The sequence below is a fragment of the Nestor notabilis genome, unplaced genomic scaffold (assembly GCF_000696875.1).
Source record: "Nestor notabilis isolate BGI_N333 unplaced genomic scaffold, ASM69687v1 scaffold14, whole genome shotgun sequence".
NCBI classification, from domain to species: domain Eukaryota; kingdom Metazoa; phylum Chordata; class Aves; order Psittaciformes; family Psittacidae; genus Nestor; species Nestor notabilis.
The window spans coordinates 17,583-34,119 of record NW_009924955.1 but is presented as its reverse complement, the minus strand read 5'-3'; the positions used below and the strand labels follow the sequence as shown (position 1 = coordinate 34,119).

The 16,537-nt window shown below is 37.8% G+C and overlaps 1 protein-coding gene across 2 annotated transcripts in view; it reads left to right on the top strand.

The window, feature by feature from the left end:
* Positions 1–16,111, top strand: part of FGF14 (fibroblast growth factor 14) — a 96,471-nt gene extending 80,360 nt beyond the window's left edge. For both annotated transcript variants that reach the window (XM_010012803.1, XM_010012804.1), the window contains exons 4-5: positions 12,013–12,211; positions 14,761–16,111. In XM_010012803.1, the coding sequence (XP_010011105.1) occupies positions 12,013–12,211; positions 14,761–14,897 (336 nt within the window). In that variant the 3' untranslated portion in view covers positions 14,898–16,111. The remainder of the gene's footprint in view (positions 1–12,012; positions 12,212–14,760) is intronic.
* The last annotated feature ends 426 nt before the right edge of the window (positions 16,112–16,537 follow it).

The window sequence follows — 16,537 nt, the reverse complement described above, 5'->3', positions numbered from 1 at the left end:
GTGAGGAGGACATTGTGGCCGCAGGAAATAGTGCCTCGCCATAGGCACTGTCTTGAGCATGTGCTCACCACCATGGCTAAGGAGAAAACAGGAGTTTTAATATAGGAAACAACCGCAAAGCTCTTCAGGTAAATTGTAAGCAATGAAAAAGAAAGATGTAAGAGGGAAGTTGTGTGAGCTATCAAGAATCCGATGGGGTCTACAGAGCCAGGGACTGAGTGATAAATTAGTGCTCATAACCCACAGGAAAGCTGTTGCTCTCTGAGATGGCAACTGAGATATCAAGGTAACTTCGGAGGTGTCACCAGGCATCAGCTGGGGCCAACCAACTCCCTGGCTGAAGTTCAGCCAGTTTTCAGCCTTTCTGAATTATTAACCTTGTAGTTCAGCATTTGTGTGTAGCACAGCTAGATGCATACTTGGGAAAGAAAGATATGAAGAACTGTCCTCAGCTTCGGTGAACCAGTGAAGAATTGTGTTCCCAACAAACTCTGATACCAAAATAGCTGATATTTTCACCTCCATGCTTTTTGTTTTAGAAATTAATAACTTGTAAGACCTTAAAACAGCCTTTTCTTTGCATTCAGTAGTTTGCTTCTGCTTCCTAAAGGTGATGTAGTAGGGAACACCTTGATCTGTGTATTGATTGTGTTGCCTTTGCCAGTCAAAGGTGTGTTACAGACTAACTTGCTCTTTTGAGCAGGCTATAGTTTTGACCCCAATCCTATGTCTCCAGTTGTTTTTATATACAGTTCAACAGTAATATGTTTTCTATATTGGTTTGACTTTGCAATTAGCCAGGCAAGTCTATAGATAATGTATTTTTAATGCCATGTTGGCAAAAGAAGATCCTCCATTTCTCAGGAACATGAATGGTGTAAATTCACTTACAAGCAGCAGTAAATACAACCATAATCTTGAGTAAAACCTCATTGTTTTGGAAATGTATTCACCAGAACTGAGCCTCTTCACAAAAACTGTCGTGTGTGTGTGTGGTGTAATACAATGCGTTCTGCTGAAAAGCAATAGGATACAGAGGAGTCAGTCCTCCCATTAAAGTCCTGTAGATGCCTAAAGAAGTGATTGTTCTTTTTTCTTTTTTCCTTTTGCAGTGTGCATTCCTCAGGTCCAGGGTTAAAAGTTGGATATTTGTAAATCTCATTATCCATCACAATCATTCATGAAGAGATTGACACTGCTCTCAGATCAATATGTTGTTATCCGTGCAATATTAAGCTTTGACTTTCCACAGAACAGCCACAGGAATATGGTGTAATAGACAATGAGTTAGGTAGAGGCTTGAGAGCAATGGGCTAACTGATTTTATGGGAAATTATCAGACTACAAACACCTTTAGCAAGCAGTGGCATTGATTATCACTCAGTTGCCACCAGCTGTGGATAAAAAATTTGGGTTTTTTAAAGTTATGAGCTCTATTTGGTAAAACTATTTCTGAACTTTTTTTTTTTCAGTTCTGCAGTACATATTGTGACACTGAGGCAAATAAAAATTCCTAATCTTTAGATTTTTATAACTTTATGGCTTTTGTCAGACATCTGTATATTCACATTGTTCATAATCAGCCTTTATAAGCTTGTTGCTAAAAGAGGAACTTTGAACATCAGGATGCATTTATAATCATGCTGCTGTTACCCATCCATAACAAAAACAAGCATCACTGCTGAGTGTGTGTTAGGAGTTGCATGTAATCATCTCCTATTTAATGAGACACATTAAGTTTCTGCTTTTTTTTAACATATAATGATATATGCAGAGTGTCTGACTTGTTTCCTTTCACTACTTCTGACTAGTTAATAGTGTAATGCCATTCCAAAAATACCTTTTTAGTGGCTGTCATTTTATTTCCCAATAATTGTTTAGTTAAAACAGGAGACAGAATGGATTTTCTTTTTTCTTTGGTATAGATTCACTCTACAGCTTTTGAATGTTTGGGCGTGAATCTCTGTGCTTTAAGATTCTCCTGCTAATGAATACTTGAAGTAAAAGTTATGTAGATGCTGTGGAACTTAAATAATAACATGAAAATATTTTTTGATATCTGGATGAACTGAAATATATTAAGTGAAAAGAGGCATTTTTTTAAGTGAAAACTACAGTTTGTGTGATATATGTGTGTGTATATATATACACCATATATATAAAAAAATATTTCCTGCACATGCATTGCAAAACACTGGCAAGAAATTTAGGATTTTTGTTCATATTTATTAATTTCAGAACAGGCAACTTTGGGTGTTCCATCACATGACTTTTTATGTTTACATGAAACAGTGCTGTAGACATCCACTTTGTGAAAGAATGGAAATGCACAGTAAGAAACCATACACAGTATTTAAGAGCCTGACAGCATGTCAGGTTTTGGCTGTCTTTCAGATTTGACATCCACCGTTTTCTACCTCTCATTGGAAAAGGAGAGAAGGAAGGTGAACAGAGAATAGATTTAGAGCCCTTTGTCTTCATATGTGAAAGCTGCATTGGAAGGAAATGGAGAAAAGACCAGTTGAATCTTACAGCTGTTCTTCTGCAGCAGAAAGACAAATCAGAGCAAGAAGATGCACAGCAAAAGAAGCAAAGAATTGCTGATTTTATCCTAAAATACCATTAGCTGTATAACAAGAGTTAAGTAACAAACATCTGAAAGTGGTCTCTGTTGCCTTTGTTTCCCAGCCTTCAATAGTCAACTGCAGCTTAGTTGAGTCATGAAACGAAGAGAAGACCTAGCTAATGCATTTTCTCCGAGAAGTGATTACATTCATTACAGCATAGTTTTGCCTTGCACTAGTTTTCTCAGACTGAGGTTCCTCTGGGCTTGCCTTTCATGTTCTTATGAACACCCAGCATAAAACAGCAAAAGGATGACTAAGAAACATTAGCAAGAAGTTTGTATGATTCATAGAATCATAGACTGGTTTGGGCTTAAAAGGACCTTAAAGACCACCTAGTTCCAACCCCCCACCACCACAGATTTCCTACCACAGGCAGGGACATCTTCCACTAGGCCAGGTTGCCCAAAGCCCCATCCAACCTGGCCTTGACCTACCCTAATTGACTTTTATTCATTCCAGCCCTTGTCTTTCATAATAGTAGATTATTTAGGCACTGTAATTCATGCACTGATAGGTCATAAAAAAAGACTGCAAGCAGAAAAACAAGCTCACAACTGTAAAGAAGAAAGAAATAAAAAAGAGTACACTAAAGTAGGCCACTTCTCATAACTTGAGTGTTCTTGCAACTTTTTTCTAGCTTCCCAGCTTGTAAACGACACCCGTTTAAAACTTTCATAAATTCACACATCCTTTGGAAGGAACATGTAGAACTGAAAAAGCCTAAAGTATACCTTGCAAAATACCTCTGAATTTTCATCTATTTATCTCTACTTTTGTATTTGTGGCTAGTTATGGACATGTCATGCTATCAGAGTCAGGGAGGTCTGCAACTACTATGTAACAACACCATATATGAAAATACACTATCCCATGTATGAAATGTATATGAAAATATGTATGTGAAAATATCCCATCTGACATTGCCCAATAATAGCTAATTAATGCTAATATACCAGTCACGCAGTGGCAAAAGCTGGCATCAGTTTTCTCTATCCAACATTTCAGTGTATTGCAGAGGAGCAGAACTTTCATCAATAGTAAATGGTAAGAAAAAAAATCATTCTCCTTGGTTCTTTTTTTGTACTTGGCCATTTCAATAACTCTTTGGCTTTTTTTTCTTGATAGTTTATTTTACTTGAGGCATTGGGATTACAGAAAGTTGTCTACAGTAATGTCTAAGTGTTTGGATAAAACTGTGTCAAAAAATTCCACTGTCATTTGGAAAGGTTCGGTCTATATCTGAGATTATTCTGTATTCCTCCTGCATTATTCATCTAGAGACAGAACCCTGGATTGATGGGTGACTGGATGAGAATTTCTTTCCCAGCTCATCGTGGTTTGTTTCAACAGCTATGTTGTTAAATCCTTCCTTTCAGTCTCTTAATTTAGTACTGTCCCATCTTTCCCTTGGCACTGACCTTTTCTAGCTGAGAACCTGGTGCTGTTTACAAGCTGATGAATTATGGCTGTTCTGAGTGGAAGTGACTGGGAAAGATAGGCTGTTTTATTCATGTCCTTCTCTGAACTGTCCCGTAATAGTAGTGAAAGAAAATATTCCCTACAACACATACAATTTCTCTTAGTCATTCCTTGGGGGTTTTGCCTTTCTTGTTGCTACTGGATTTCTTTAATCACAGATGCTGTACAGGAGATAAAAGATGCCTTTCTGTGTTGATACATCAAGGAGTTATAGTTGCTGTTTAAGCTGAAGCCTTGGAGCAGATTTTTACTGCAAATTTAAACCTTAAGGGAAGCTAGGCGCTGAGGATTAGGTGGGGAGAAGGTTGTGCTTTTGGAGGAAGAGTATCTCATTGCACCAGTACCAGTGAATTCTGATTTCCTTTAAAGCCAAGAATGTACTCAAGCCAAAATAATACACATTTCTGTGAAAGTTCAGAATGGGACTGAGGCAGAATAATAACTTCACCATCCTTTATATGTCTGTGGGGATGAAGGAGGGTATTGTACTTGACCATAACCTATAATTGTGATGGCTGTCAGTGGGCTACAGCCCATTCTAAACCCACAGTTACAAATGTGGCTTATCACTATCATTTCTAAAATTCATTTTGCTTCTTTTGTTCAGGTAAGGCAACACTTTTTTAGCAGTTCTTCTCTTGAACTTTTGTTGAAGTATTCTAATTTTGGTACATAAATACCATAAAGACAGTTTTAAAAATTAGTAACCTTTCCCAGGCTGCTTCCTCAAACCTTCTTTTGAATTTAAACAACCTTGATTCGCTCACTCCTAATGTGAGGGTCATGATTCAGATCTGCATAACAGGCTTTGTTTCAAAAACATTAGTTCACTTTCAAAATTGGACTGTACAACCTTAAATAACACACATCAGAAACACTTATATCAAGGAAATTTTGTTCTATTTCAGCCATGTCCCACTGAGTTTTGATGACTGTGTGTTCTTCCTTCTATACAAAATACTGTTGCCTTTAATAAAGTGTAGTTTAATATGACCATAGCTGCTAGTTGTAAGCAATGCAACCTTTCTGTTATGAAACAAGGAAGTTTTTCTAATCCAAGCTGATTTATGTTCTGTTTCAATCTGGGCAGAAAATGAAGCCAAATTCAGGCTACAAGCAATACAAATCTTAAACATGCAGAAATATTTCAAAGCTATTTTTGTTAGTTTGTCTGTGTATACTATGTGGCTTTTATTCATTACCTTATTTTAGGTGCTCATGAATGTACATGAATAAAAGAATTGCCTCATTATTAATATTAATATTACTAGTCATATCCCTGCTAATTAGAATCCCAGTTAAGTAAGTGCTAATATTTGCAGTAGCCTAAATTTACATTTACTTTTGCCTAAATTTAGTCAAGAGTTGTGTTTTGTTTCTTTACAAACACTGATATTCACATTTTCAGGTCTTTTAAAAAGTAAAGGATTACAGACAGCAATTGGAGCTAAAAGCTTTGCTTTTACATGCTGACATCCTTATTGCACTCTCAGTGATTCTTTAACCAGTGAGAATCATCCTTTTTTTTTTACCTGCATGATATCAAGTACTATTTTTATTTTATTTTTTTAAAGTCCACGTGTTAGGAATCTTCCAGAGAACAAAACTAACACTAGCTCCGAAGAGCCAATAATAGTTTTCCTGACTGTTGTAGTCTATTTAGGAAATTTTCTGTCAGAAGACTCTGGAAAGTATGTGAATGGACTTCTGAGCATTTGCTGCTTTCATGGGCATCTGTAGGATCATCAAGTTCAGCAATTACTGCTCTTTATTTTGAAACATTTTTAGTAAAGTCACCGCTCAGGTTTGCAGTGGCAGCTAAAGCCTCATGTTCCTTGGTGTCTTGCTTGGCCAGTTTGCACATAGAAAATTCTGCCAACTTTGCTTGTTCTTGGCTCTGTGTTTAAAAATTATGTTTATATTAGGGGGCTTTTAGGCCCAGATCAGCTAAATGTCTCCTGAATATAGAGGGAACATAATATCAATTTCTCCTTAATCCATAAAACACCTAGCCATGTATTGCTGAGTTTTTTGCTATTTGAAGAGGAACTCTTGAACAAGATCATTTCAAACTAAAGCCTTTTGGCAGCTTAAGGGTTGAAAATATCCAGTGCTATGGGTGGGAAATCTTGAGTAATTTTTTTTAATCTCTTATACCAGCATTTGTCAAACAAGTATACTGTAAGAAATAGTCTAACTCACCTAATACAGTGTGCAGCAAGTCAGAGAAATATCAGTTTAGGCACTTTCCAGTTCTCATGTGCAGCCTCCAGATCTTACAGAACCCGCTGCATGAATGTGTCCCTGATACGACCTTTTGCCCTTCTACAGCACTGCAGTTGTTTTCTGGGATCTCATCATTTCACACCTCAATGACTCCAGCATCCTCCCCTCCTGCACTGAGAAAAACAGTGCTAGCCCTGTAATCTCCATTCAGAAATCTGCCACAAAGTTAACTTCCCAGCTTCATTATCTCCTCATTAAACAGACTGCTGCTTTTCAGTTTTAGGGCCCTTCTTCATGAGTCATTTTCAACCTTTCTATCCACTATTAAAATGTCACTTCCTTCTTTTGATTCCTGTGTTGCTAGCCTCTAACCCCCAAAATACCTTTGTACTGACTCAATTCTGCTTTTCTCACTCTGCAGAAGTTTTGCATAAGCCTCCACAGAGCTAGTGCTGTCCTTTCCCTAGTGTGTCCTTAAAAATCCTTTGTCATTCCTACAAAAATGGTTCAATAACCAGCTACTAGCATTCTGATACCATTTCTCGGATGTTTTGTTGGTTTTGGTTGGGTTGTGTATCAATTGCTATCTGGATCAATATATGTTTGCATCAGGCAGACTCCACTTGGTCTGTACTTCCAGAGCACTGAGATCCTGTTCCACGACCTGGACTTCGAAGTGCAAATGGTAAACAGTATGAAGTATTTTCTCCAGTGCTTGATTAGAATGGCTGTTCCTTGCCTGGCAGTCTCTTTGAGTTTGTCTTGCAGTTGTGTTTTCTCTTTGGCACCAAGGAGAAGCTGTAGCTAGTTCAGCCTGCAGCTGTGCTTTTGCTGTCTGGTGTGATGAGTGAGACCCACTGTGCCCATCTCCAAGGGAATCCTCGTTATTTGCTGCTGGCTACAGTTCAAGAGGCTGACTGCTAGCTATATCTGTTCTGTGAGCTGTAAGTAGAATGATACACTCCTTTCCTATATTTCAGAATAAAACAGAAATCTAAAGAGGCTTGAAAGTGCAGGAGTAGGAGGCAGGAAACTTTTGTGGAAGCCCTTATCCTTGGAACTACTGGGTTTGATGACCATGGTAGAGCTGGAGTCTTAGATTTTTCCTCATGGTGTGCAGTGGAAATTTACTTTTTGTTTGGCTTTGACAGTTAATTATTCATTGACTTACTGAACAGAGGTATAGTTTAAAATTACAGGGTTTCATGTAGTTTTAAACAATATCTTTTTAGATTTTAAACAATGGCTAGCAGTGTTGTCATGCTAGTTTTTACTTCTCACATCTGGTCCGCAGCATAGGCGTCTTGTCCATAGCTGCATAATTATTTCTTCTTTCTGAGAGCTGTCATAGAAAAACTCCATGTTTTGAGGGAATTGTTTTAATTGAAGGACTGTAGCTACAAATGAATATGTGCTCTTCATTAAAGCTGGCAAAATTGAACAGGCTAAATTGTGAAAGCCCAGCAATTGAAAGTTACACTGATAACTCATCCAAATATCGTAGTTTACTCAATGGCTTGTAGGACACTGAAGTTTGCTGTACTTGCATTTTAAACTATAGCCATTTGCTACAGTACTGTATTATCGATTAGCATGGAGGCCTAGCTTCATCATGTCAGACTTCAGCCTCTGATTGACAGAAAGACTACTTGATAGGGAATTCATGTCAGCTGTCATCTGAATTGCTTTCCAACAATCCTTGCATCTCCATGTTGACAGCACAGATAACCTGAGCTCCTTCATTCAGGCACTCCTACATCTGTGATGTGGATAATGGCTTTTTTCTTTATTTCATTTGTGTTTTGTTTTTACATGAAAGTAGAATCTGACACCACCGTGTGACTCCATAATGTAAAGCTCCACTATTATGATATAATACACCTCTGAGTTTTGTCAGCACTGGTGGGGACTCCAAATCTAAGAACTCCCCAATGACAGAACTTTTTGATTCCAAGAGTTTGAACCCACAACCTGTGAGTCGTGATATTTATTAATGCTACAGCAACTGGGAGAATTAAAACATCTCCAAATAGGCCTCACATCAAGCAAAAGCTTGATGGGAAGCTGGCAAAAATATCCAAGTAAAATTTCTTCTCAGCAAGGTACAATTTAATACATCCTTCATTTCTGTAGGACCCAGGATGCTGTGTCATATTGCAGCTGACAGCCAAACCTCACTCCTGGGGTTTTGGAAATTGGCAGCTGGTATGTAGTTTGTTTTTCAAATGTTGCTTTGACAGGAGAAAACCACCTTTTATATATGACTACATGTTAAATCTGGGCACTGACCGGGGAAGACAAGTTCTTGTTTGCAAATCATGTCTAGTTTTGCAAATTATTCATTCACTTCCTAATACAAAATGTCCTGTACTAGGAAGTGAATGAAAACTTCAAACCCCAAAAAGTCATTCTTGCAGGAAAAATGATTCATATCAGCCAGATGCAGATTTGGATTCCTTCAGGTTGGATACAGATAGGCAGGTAGCCTAGGGGAGTGCCCTCGTTATTTGAGTTTCTCTTATAAAATGCCATTGTACTGCCTTTCCCTCCAGTACTGGATTTGAATAAAGTCATCTGTGGATGAATTTTTTTAAAGTCAGTGCTGTTAGCACATTAGTCATTTTCTGAGAGTTCTTACTGGGTTGAGTCTTAAGTATACAGATCTAGATTTGTCCTAGTTGCATGCAGAAACAGCATCTTAGGTCTCCTGCTTTACTGGAGAAAATATAAGTCCTTACAGCTTTTCAGCCAGCTGAGATAGTGTCTGAGACAAGGCTTTAGACATCACTCTCAACTTAGAAATAGTCAGTTTCCACCTGAGCCCCGGGGAAGGTGCCCATTTCAGAACTCCCCTTCTGTGTAATTCTTTCCTCCAAGGAACTCATCCTGCCATTCATCATAGTCATTGTCAAGTGCTTAATTTTCACTCATGAGTACTCCCCACCTTGGTGGAACTATTAGCTTGCTTTAAAGTAACATATATTAAAGGGACTTTTGGGCTGCAAGTTTATCCCAGGCAGAACTGCATCCTAATATACTGGATGAATGCAAACCCTGTCCAAAGCTGTTGCACTACGCAGACATGTGGAGTAAGATAGCTGCAGTACTTTTAGGCAGAATGCAGTGTTCAGGTATGGCTCTTTCTTGTATGCCAAAAAAAAATAAGCAGACTATTACTATGTTTTTCATGACTAAGAAATAGGAACGATGCCGGTTTGTCCAGTCTATCAGTCTGCATCCAGCAGTAGCCAATTGTGTTGACATAAACCATTTTTTTTTCCACTTGGTAAAGTAAATACCTAGGGTTTTTGGACTTGGTAAATAAATTCCTACAGCTTCATCTGCTGTGCGCTGTCAGAAACACTACTGTATGTGCCAAAGAATGAGAGAGTAAAGAGCCAGGTTTCATTGATTCAGAGGAGGGATATGATTTGAAGGAATCTTGTTTCAGTATCCTAATGGACATTGTTTGGGAAAACACACAAATAGTATTTACAGAGCCTGGTACAGAAGAGCATGGAATGACAAACAGCTTTTGTTTATAGCAAAAAAAGTGAGGATTGGCTAAGAAGTAGTGTTTATGGTAATTGAGCTTTACAAGGAAGTAAAACTTAGTGGGGAACACGGGGTAGCACTTGCAGTGAAGCAGGTAATAAGGAGAACTGTGTAGGCATTTCCTGATTAGCATCTGCTGTTTCAACAGTGGAGGAACATGACTCGCATGCAAATGCTTGTGCTAGGCTTTAACAGGCATTTCCTCTAGCTTGCCACCCTGCCTTCTGGTTTTATTTTGAGTCTCCTTGAGCCCTACTGTAATTTGAAATCAGTGGAGGAGAAAGGAGAATAACACAAACAACAGATGTCTTAAAGTCTTGGAACAGAGGGAGAAAAAGCCCTGTGGCAAAGGAGAAGGTGCGACTAAGGTATTTCCTGACATGAGTTTTCAGTGCCTCTTGTACAGACTGTATTTGCATTTCTGCGTGTGTACATAAATACAGTTGTGCACATAGGTGGTAGTGAAGTGGGAGTGCAAAGATTGCACACATCAGAGAAAATTTTTTGCATCTGTAAATGTGTGACCTGTAGACACTTATTTATGCATATATGAGTGTGTACACACAAGTGTACACAGACAAAGCAACCTATTTTAGGTACACAAATTATTTCCCAGTTGCTGCAGTTACTGGTTTTAGTCTGTTGTTGGATAAAATACACTGATACTTTTTATTTGAGGTTATATTATGCTCCATAATTGAGAAGGCTAATAGTATGCCCAGTGTCCATCAAGACAGCTTTGCTTACAGGTAGAAACTCAAGCCATGGCAATAAAAATACAAATAGTAAGAGATAACATTAAGAGAACTCGGTTGTGCACTGTGACATGTGGTGCAGATTCAGAAAGCTACTTCATCTGTGCTTTCTGGTGAACTGTGTCTTTAAAGACTTTCATTTCCAGAAAGGAAATCTGTGACAGAAGCGGCTGAGATTCTTACAATTCTTACAAAATATAGGCATCTGGAGATGGCATAGAGACTCCGAAAAGACATTACGTGCTGAGTATTAACTCAGTACTGCATGGGGCCAGGAGCAAAAAGAAATGAGGGAAAAAAAATATACTGTGAATGGAGAAGTGAAAATATAATACATTTCCAGATTTTTACTTCTTGGGAAAGATAACAGAAAGAAATATAAAAAAGAGGATTCAGGGCTGAGAACTCTGTGCTCTGAAGGTTTACTAAGTTACCTTCCACTTTTCCACATCTGCCTCCCCCTTTTATGTCTTATATCTTCCACAGGTTTCAGCAGCTGTGTCCAAAGACAGAAAACCACATTCACATAGAATCCTTTCTCACGATATTTTAAATGTGATGTTATTTGCTTATTAACTTGCTTGGTTTTTTTAAGGATTTTGGTAAACTCTGTCTCAATATATGTTCACACTGTTTATTTTGTTAGTTACTTGTGTTATTAAAAATATATTTAAATTATTATATAGCTACTGGACTACTGAAGTTTGTGCTTAGGCTAACCTTGGTAAAGGTTACTGTTCTGATACTAAACATGACACCTGAAAAGCATTCCAGGTTTGGGATGGATGCTGAGGGTGTCAGTAGGAATTATTTTTCTTTGTACAGAAATTTGTACATCAAAATAGTGTTCTCCTGTGATGTTTCAGGCCACGAGGACTCTAGGAAATTATATGTATTTTGGTATGTTGGTAGCAGCATTTTTGAAGTATCAAATATTAGTTGTTATAAACCATAGAGGGAGTTTGTTGCATTTAGTATATAAAAATGGAACAACTGATTTCTCAATAATGCTATTTTAGCAGAGGCTGTAATCTGTACAAGTATACAAGTATACCTGTACAAGTATATCCTACCAGTAAAATAAGCACAGTAATAATTATGCCTGGTTTTTAAACAGTGTTTTAATGCCTGTGTTGCTTCCTTTCTACTTTGAAAATATACCATTCCTGTTGCACAGGTGGGAAAACAGAGGCATCTATGTGAGGTGAAATAACTTCACCTGAAGGTCTTCTAGAGGAAGACAGATCTCCTGGTCTCAAAGCAGGCCCTTATAATGTCATATATTAAACTTATGAAGAGGTGGTTTTAAGTTAACAAAACAGAAGTCGTGCATTAGAGATAACATTTAACATTTACTTTTCCTCCCACAGGAACTTTTTACACCAGAGTGCAAATTCAAGGAGTCTGTTTTTGAAAATTATTATGTAATCTACTCATCCATGCTCTACAGACAACAGGAGTCCGGGAGAGCCTGGTTCTTGGGGCTGAACAAGGAAGGGCAGGTCATGAAAGGAAACAGAGTGAAGAAAACAAAACCAGCAGCTCATTTTCTACCCAAGCCATTGGAAGGTAAGGCTCAGTCCATTGCTTGCAGATCCTCTGATAAATCTTACAAGAAGAAGAGGGAATGGTTCCTGAAACACCCTTTGTGAATGTGCATGCCCTGCACAGGGGCCATTTGAAATGACAGTCCCCAGGATTCATGGAGTGATTTTGTGCTTCAGCATAATAATCCTAGAAAGGGCGTACGTAAAAACATTTTTTACCAGGGATTAAGAGGTCATTTTGCAAGAAAAGAAATCTTCTGTGGAAGTGCATTATTCTCTTGGTAGGGACAAAAGCTGTTGTGAGTCTTGCAGTGAGAAAATAGTCCTTTCATTAGGCAGAATGAAATAATGGATATTGTAGAATAATTGGGAGTTATAAAGGGAATGGTTGAAATGTCAGCATTTCAAAGTAAAAGCTTTCTAATACAAAACACAAAGGTCTCTTCATAAAATAAATCACACTGTTTTACTTAGCCGGTTGATGTAATGCACATGACTTGTGTTAGTTGGCCTTTAAACCAAGACAGAAGCGAATAAAGTCATACTAACCTTACACACTAAAATGATGTCACGCATTCTCTGAAAAATAAATTCATTCATATCTTGGTGCTTTTCGGTTATCCTATATATCTACAGGCCTTTATAAACATATGCTGCTTTTTGCTTCTTATCCTCATGGCACTCCAAATTTCATTGATATTACTGCTATACATAGCCTCAGAAAATTATATCATTACTTAACATCTGAAAACATGTACCTGAGTAATGTTTTATAGTTAGTAGTCCTATTTCTTTTAACATTATAACTTAATTTTTCTGATTAAAGGATCAGTTTGTTAAATGTTTTAGAGTTTCATCGTAAGAAATGAATCTGAATAATCCGGTGTCTTAACTTCCTGTTTGAACTCAGGTTGATGCCTTCATGCTTTCCTCATCTTGAGCTCTCAACAATACTGACACTTTCTATCTCCATCTCTTTATCTTAAATTATAAGAATGGTATGGAGGGAAAGCCAGAGCATTTTTAAAAGCAATGCCAACCTTCATATGGATTAGGAAACAGGTTACTTTTTTTTCCTTAATGTTCGGATGGTCATACTCTATCAAAATATCTTAGACAAGACTTAGAAATAACTCACTTTACATTGCCCACGAGAGTCATCAAATTTGACAGCTCTTCTATATAATTCCTTACTTTATAGTTCCAGCTCATGTTATTTGACTTCATATTTTCATAGGTTACTATGTTATTTCATCAAGCTCTTTAATTAAATCAGCAAAGTATCCTAAACACAGTAATGTGTACCCTCTGAAAACATAGAACATAACCAGCGTTATGTACTCTAGAGAAGACATTTAATTTCAGACTTTCAGAAGCCATAGAAGGAGTTAGATTATGTCATTGGAAATATTAGAACAAGTGTTTGATTAGTTAATGATGCTATGGGGCCCTTCATATTTATTATGAAACTTCACACCACTGAAGATCAAGGTCAGAACTTCGATGCTCCAGCCTCCTACTCTAATTAGCCAAGACATGAAGGGATTGTGCTCTCTATGGCAGCACACAGCCAGTCCCAAAATCACACTGTGATGATTAGTCCCTTTGACTGCTTTGACATCTCTTTTAATGTTGCTCTGATACAAATAAGTGCTACTGAAGTTAGTTATATGTGGGAATATTACCTGATACAGTGACAGTGAAAATGAAATTGAATTATCCAAGAGCATTAATCATTAAGGCAGCATAATGCTGGAACTGTGTAATTGAAAACATGTATTTTCCTCAAAGGATTTGAAGAGGTTAGATAGGGACTGACGCCCAGGGGCAAACTTGTAATTCCTCTAAGAATTCAGTTAACAGCTTGATGTGGAAATTTCTGCGCTTTTGTATTGAGTGGAGATCAGTGACTACTGCCTATGTTTTTGGAAAAGAGGAAGAAAAAACCCTCAAATCTCTTGTGTACTCTCTGCAATACTGTCCTGCACATTTCTTCAGTACACATCTGAAGACATCATGACCAAGGTCCTCAGATTTTGGAGAAAGGTGTACAAATAACTTTTTAGAACTGGACCCAAACTTAGTCTGGCATGTATGACTAAAAAAGAACGCTTTAGTCTAGACAACTGTATCATATGATCCATTTGTTAAACACCATCTGTCTTACCATATTTTACTTCTAAAAACTTGCAGAGTGTTTACTTAAGGGCTACATATATATATACACATGTATATATGTATGTGCATATATGTACATTTTTGTGTGTCTGCCTTATGCAAAGACAGTAGTTCTACATTTCCAAGGCTTCTGTAGTTTTTATTAAACAAGCAAGCGTACAGTTTCCTACTGTGTTTTTAAGTCAGATACAGAAGTGAGAAATTTGGAGGGTCAAGCAAAGCTACCAGTCATGCAAACAAGTGTCTGTTGGAGTAGTTTCCCTCATGCTTGTGAGAGGAGCATAGATTATATTGCAATATCATTTGTTGTAGAAAATTGATCCTATTTGAGATGAGCTCTTCAATGACGTACATTCTTACAAATATCTCTCCTTTTCTCTTTTCTCCCCTCAGTTGCCATGTATCGAGAACCATCTTTGCATGATATTGGAGAAACAGTGCCAAAGGCTGGGGTAACTCCAAGTAAAAGCACAAGTGCATCTGCAATAATGAATGGCGGCAAACCAGTTAACAAGAGTAAGACGACATAGCCAGATCCTCACAGGTGTTGTGACTTACTGAGTCCCGAGTACAGTTGAGCCATTTATCCTTGCCAGACTTCCCCGCTGCAGTGTCTGTGGATCAGCTTGCGGCAAGTCACAGACTTGCCCGTTGCTGTTTCTGAACTGAGTTGTTGCAAGTGGATAAATCTCAACATGTAGCTCCACCCACAACAAGAAGACACCTGGATGAACCAGCTAAACTCAGACCATGGAATGCCCTACCAGATATTGGAATGCCTTTTTAATATCTTTTCTGTGACTGTGACACTTCATGTGAATGACATACTTCACAAGTACACTTGATACCTTGCCTGCTGACAATTGCCCATAATCCCTTTTTGAGTCCAGTTTCAGCAAAATCCATGTGTTTAAGTTCTATTTTGTAGCACACAAATAATCAAGTAATTTCTAGTTAGATGCTGTAAACCTGTGCTGTTATGGATTTCTCCCCTTTTTTATAAGGCTGCTCGCTCCACTGTCTGTGACCTTTTGCAGGGATTGTGTTTCTCTATAACTTAATGTTGCCGGTGGCTTAGTTTTGAAAGCAATCAGGGAATCAGGAAGCCTTCAAAATCTATTAATTATTCCAAATTATATCTATAAAGAATAGGATTGTTGTCTCTGGCTTACCATAATGATTAAATGTGAATACTCTTTAGAACAGATACTGTGCTTCTGAGGTTGGCATTATAGTGGAGGGAAGAGTGTCAAACACAACCAACAGGAAGTTTTCTGAAAGAAGTGTTTGGCATCCCCCTTTAGTTTCTTTTTGTGTGTGTGTTTTATACATATCACAGGCTTACTGGTAATGGTAACATTTGCCTTGCCCAGCGAGCAAGACCCACTCATTTTTGGGACAGTGGGTCCAAAGAATTTTGTAGGCCTTGTAGGCCTGAATTAAGGCTCATTTTTCATCTACTAAATCTTCATTGTTTGAAAAACAACCACCACCAATTAAAAAAAAATAAAAAATAAGTAAGACTAACCAGAATTGCGCTACCTAAATCCATTTCAAATATAATCCTTTCCTGTTTTTAAGGAACTGAACTTAATGCCATTGTTATTTTTGGCTGAATCCCACTCCTACTTAGCAAAGCATGGGCAAGGATGTCGTTGTGTTCTTTTTTGCAGCACCAATGCAAAGGGTAGTTACAAATTATAGTTTAATATTTCTTGTGTTTTAAAAAAAAAAAGTTTTAAAACTGGACATATTGCAAACCTTTGTTGTTTTTTTTTAGCTAAGCATGCAAAGTCCGGTCCTATGTATCTCACTGATATCCCAGTACATACCTCCACCCAGCTTCCTAGGATAATATATGCCCACCAAATTGCTAGATTGAAGGTGCCTTGCCTTGATCTCTGTATACTGTACTTTCTCCTACATGAACCTAGAAGAAATCAAAAACATTATAAAATCGAAGCCTTGAATCATATTACCAGAAACAACATAAACCCTTTGAGTTTGCCACTTGTGAGCAATTAAACCAATGTTGAGAGGGGAGGGAGAAGATTTAGAGAATGCCACAGAGATGCCACTGAAGTATTACACACTTAGTCGCAAGCTTTCAGAAGACTAAAAGTATGGGTACTCTCTGTATGCTTAAGAAGGTATTTGTTTCTCAGAGAGG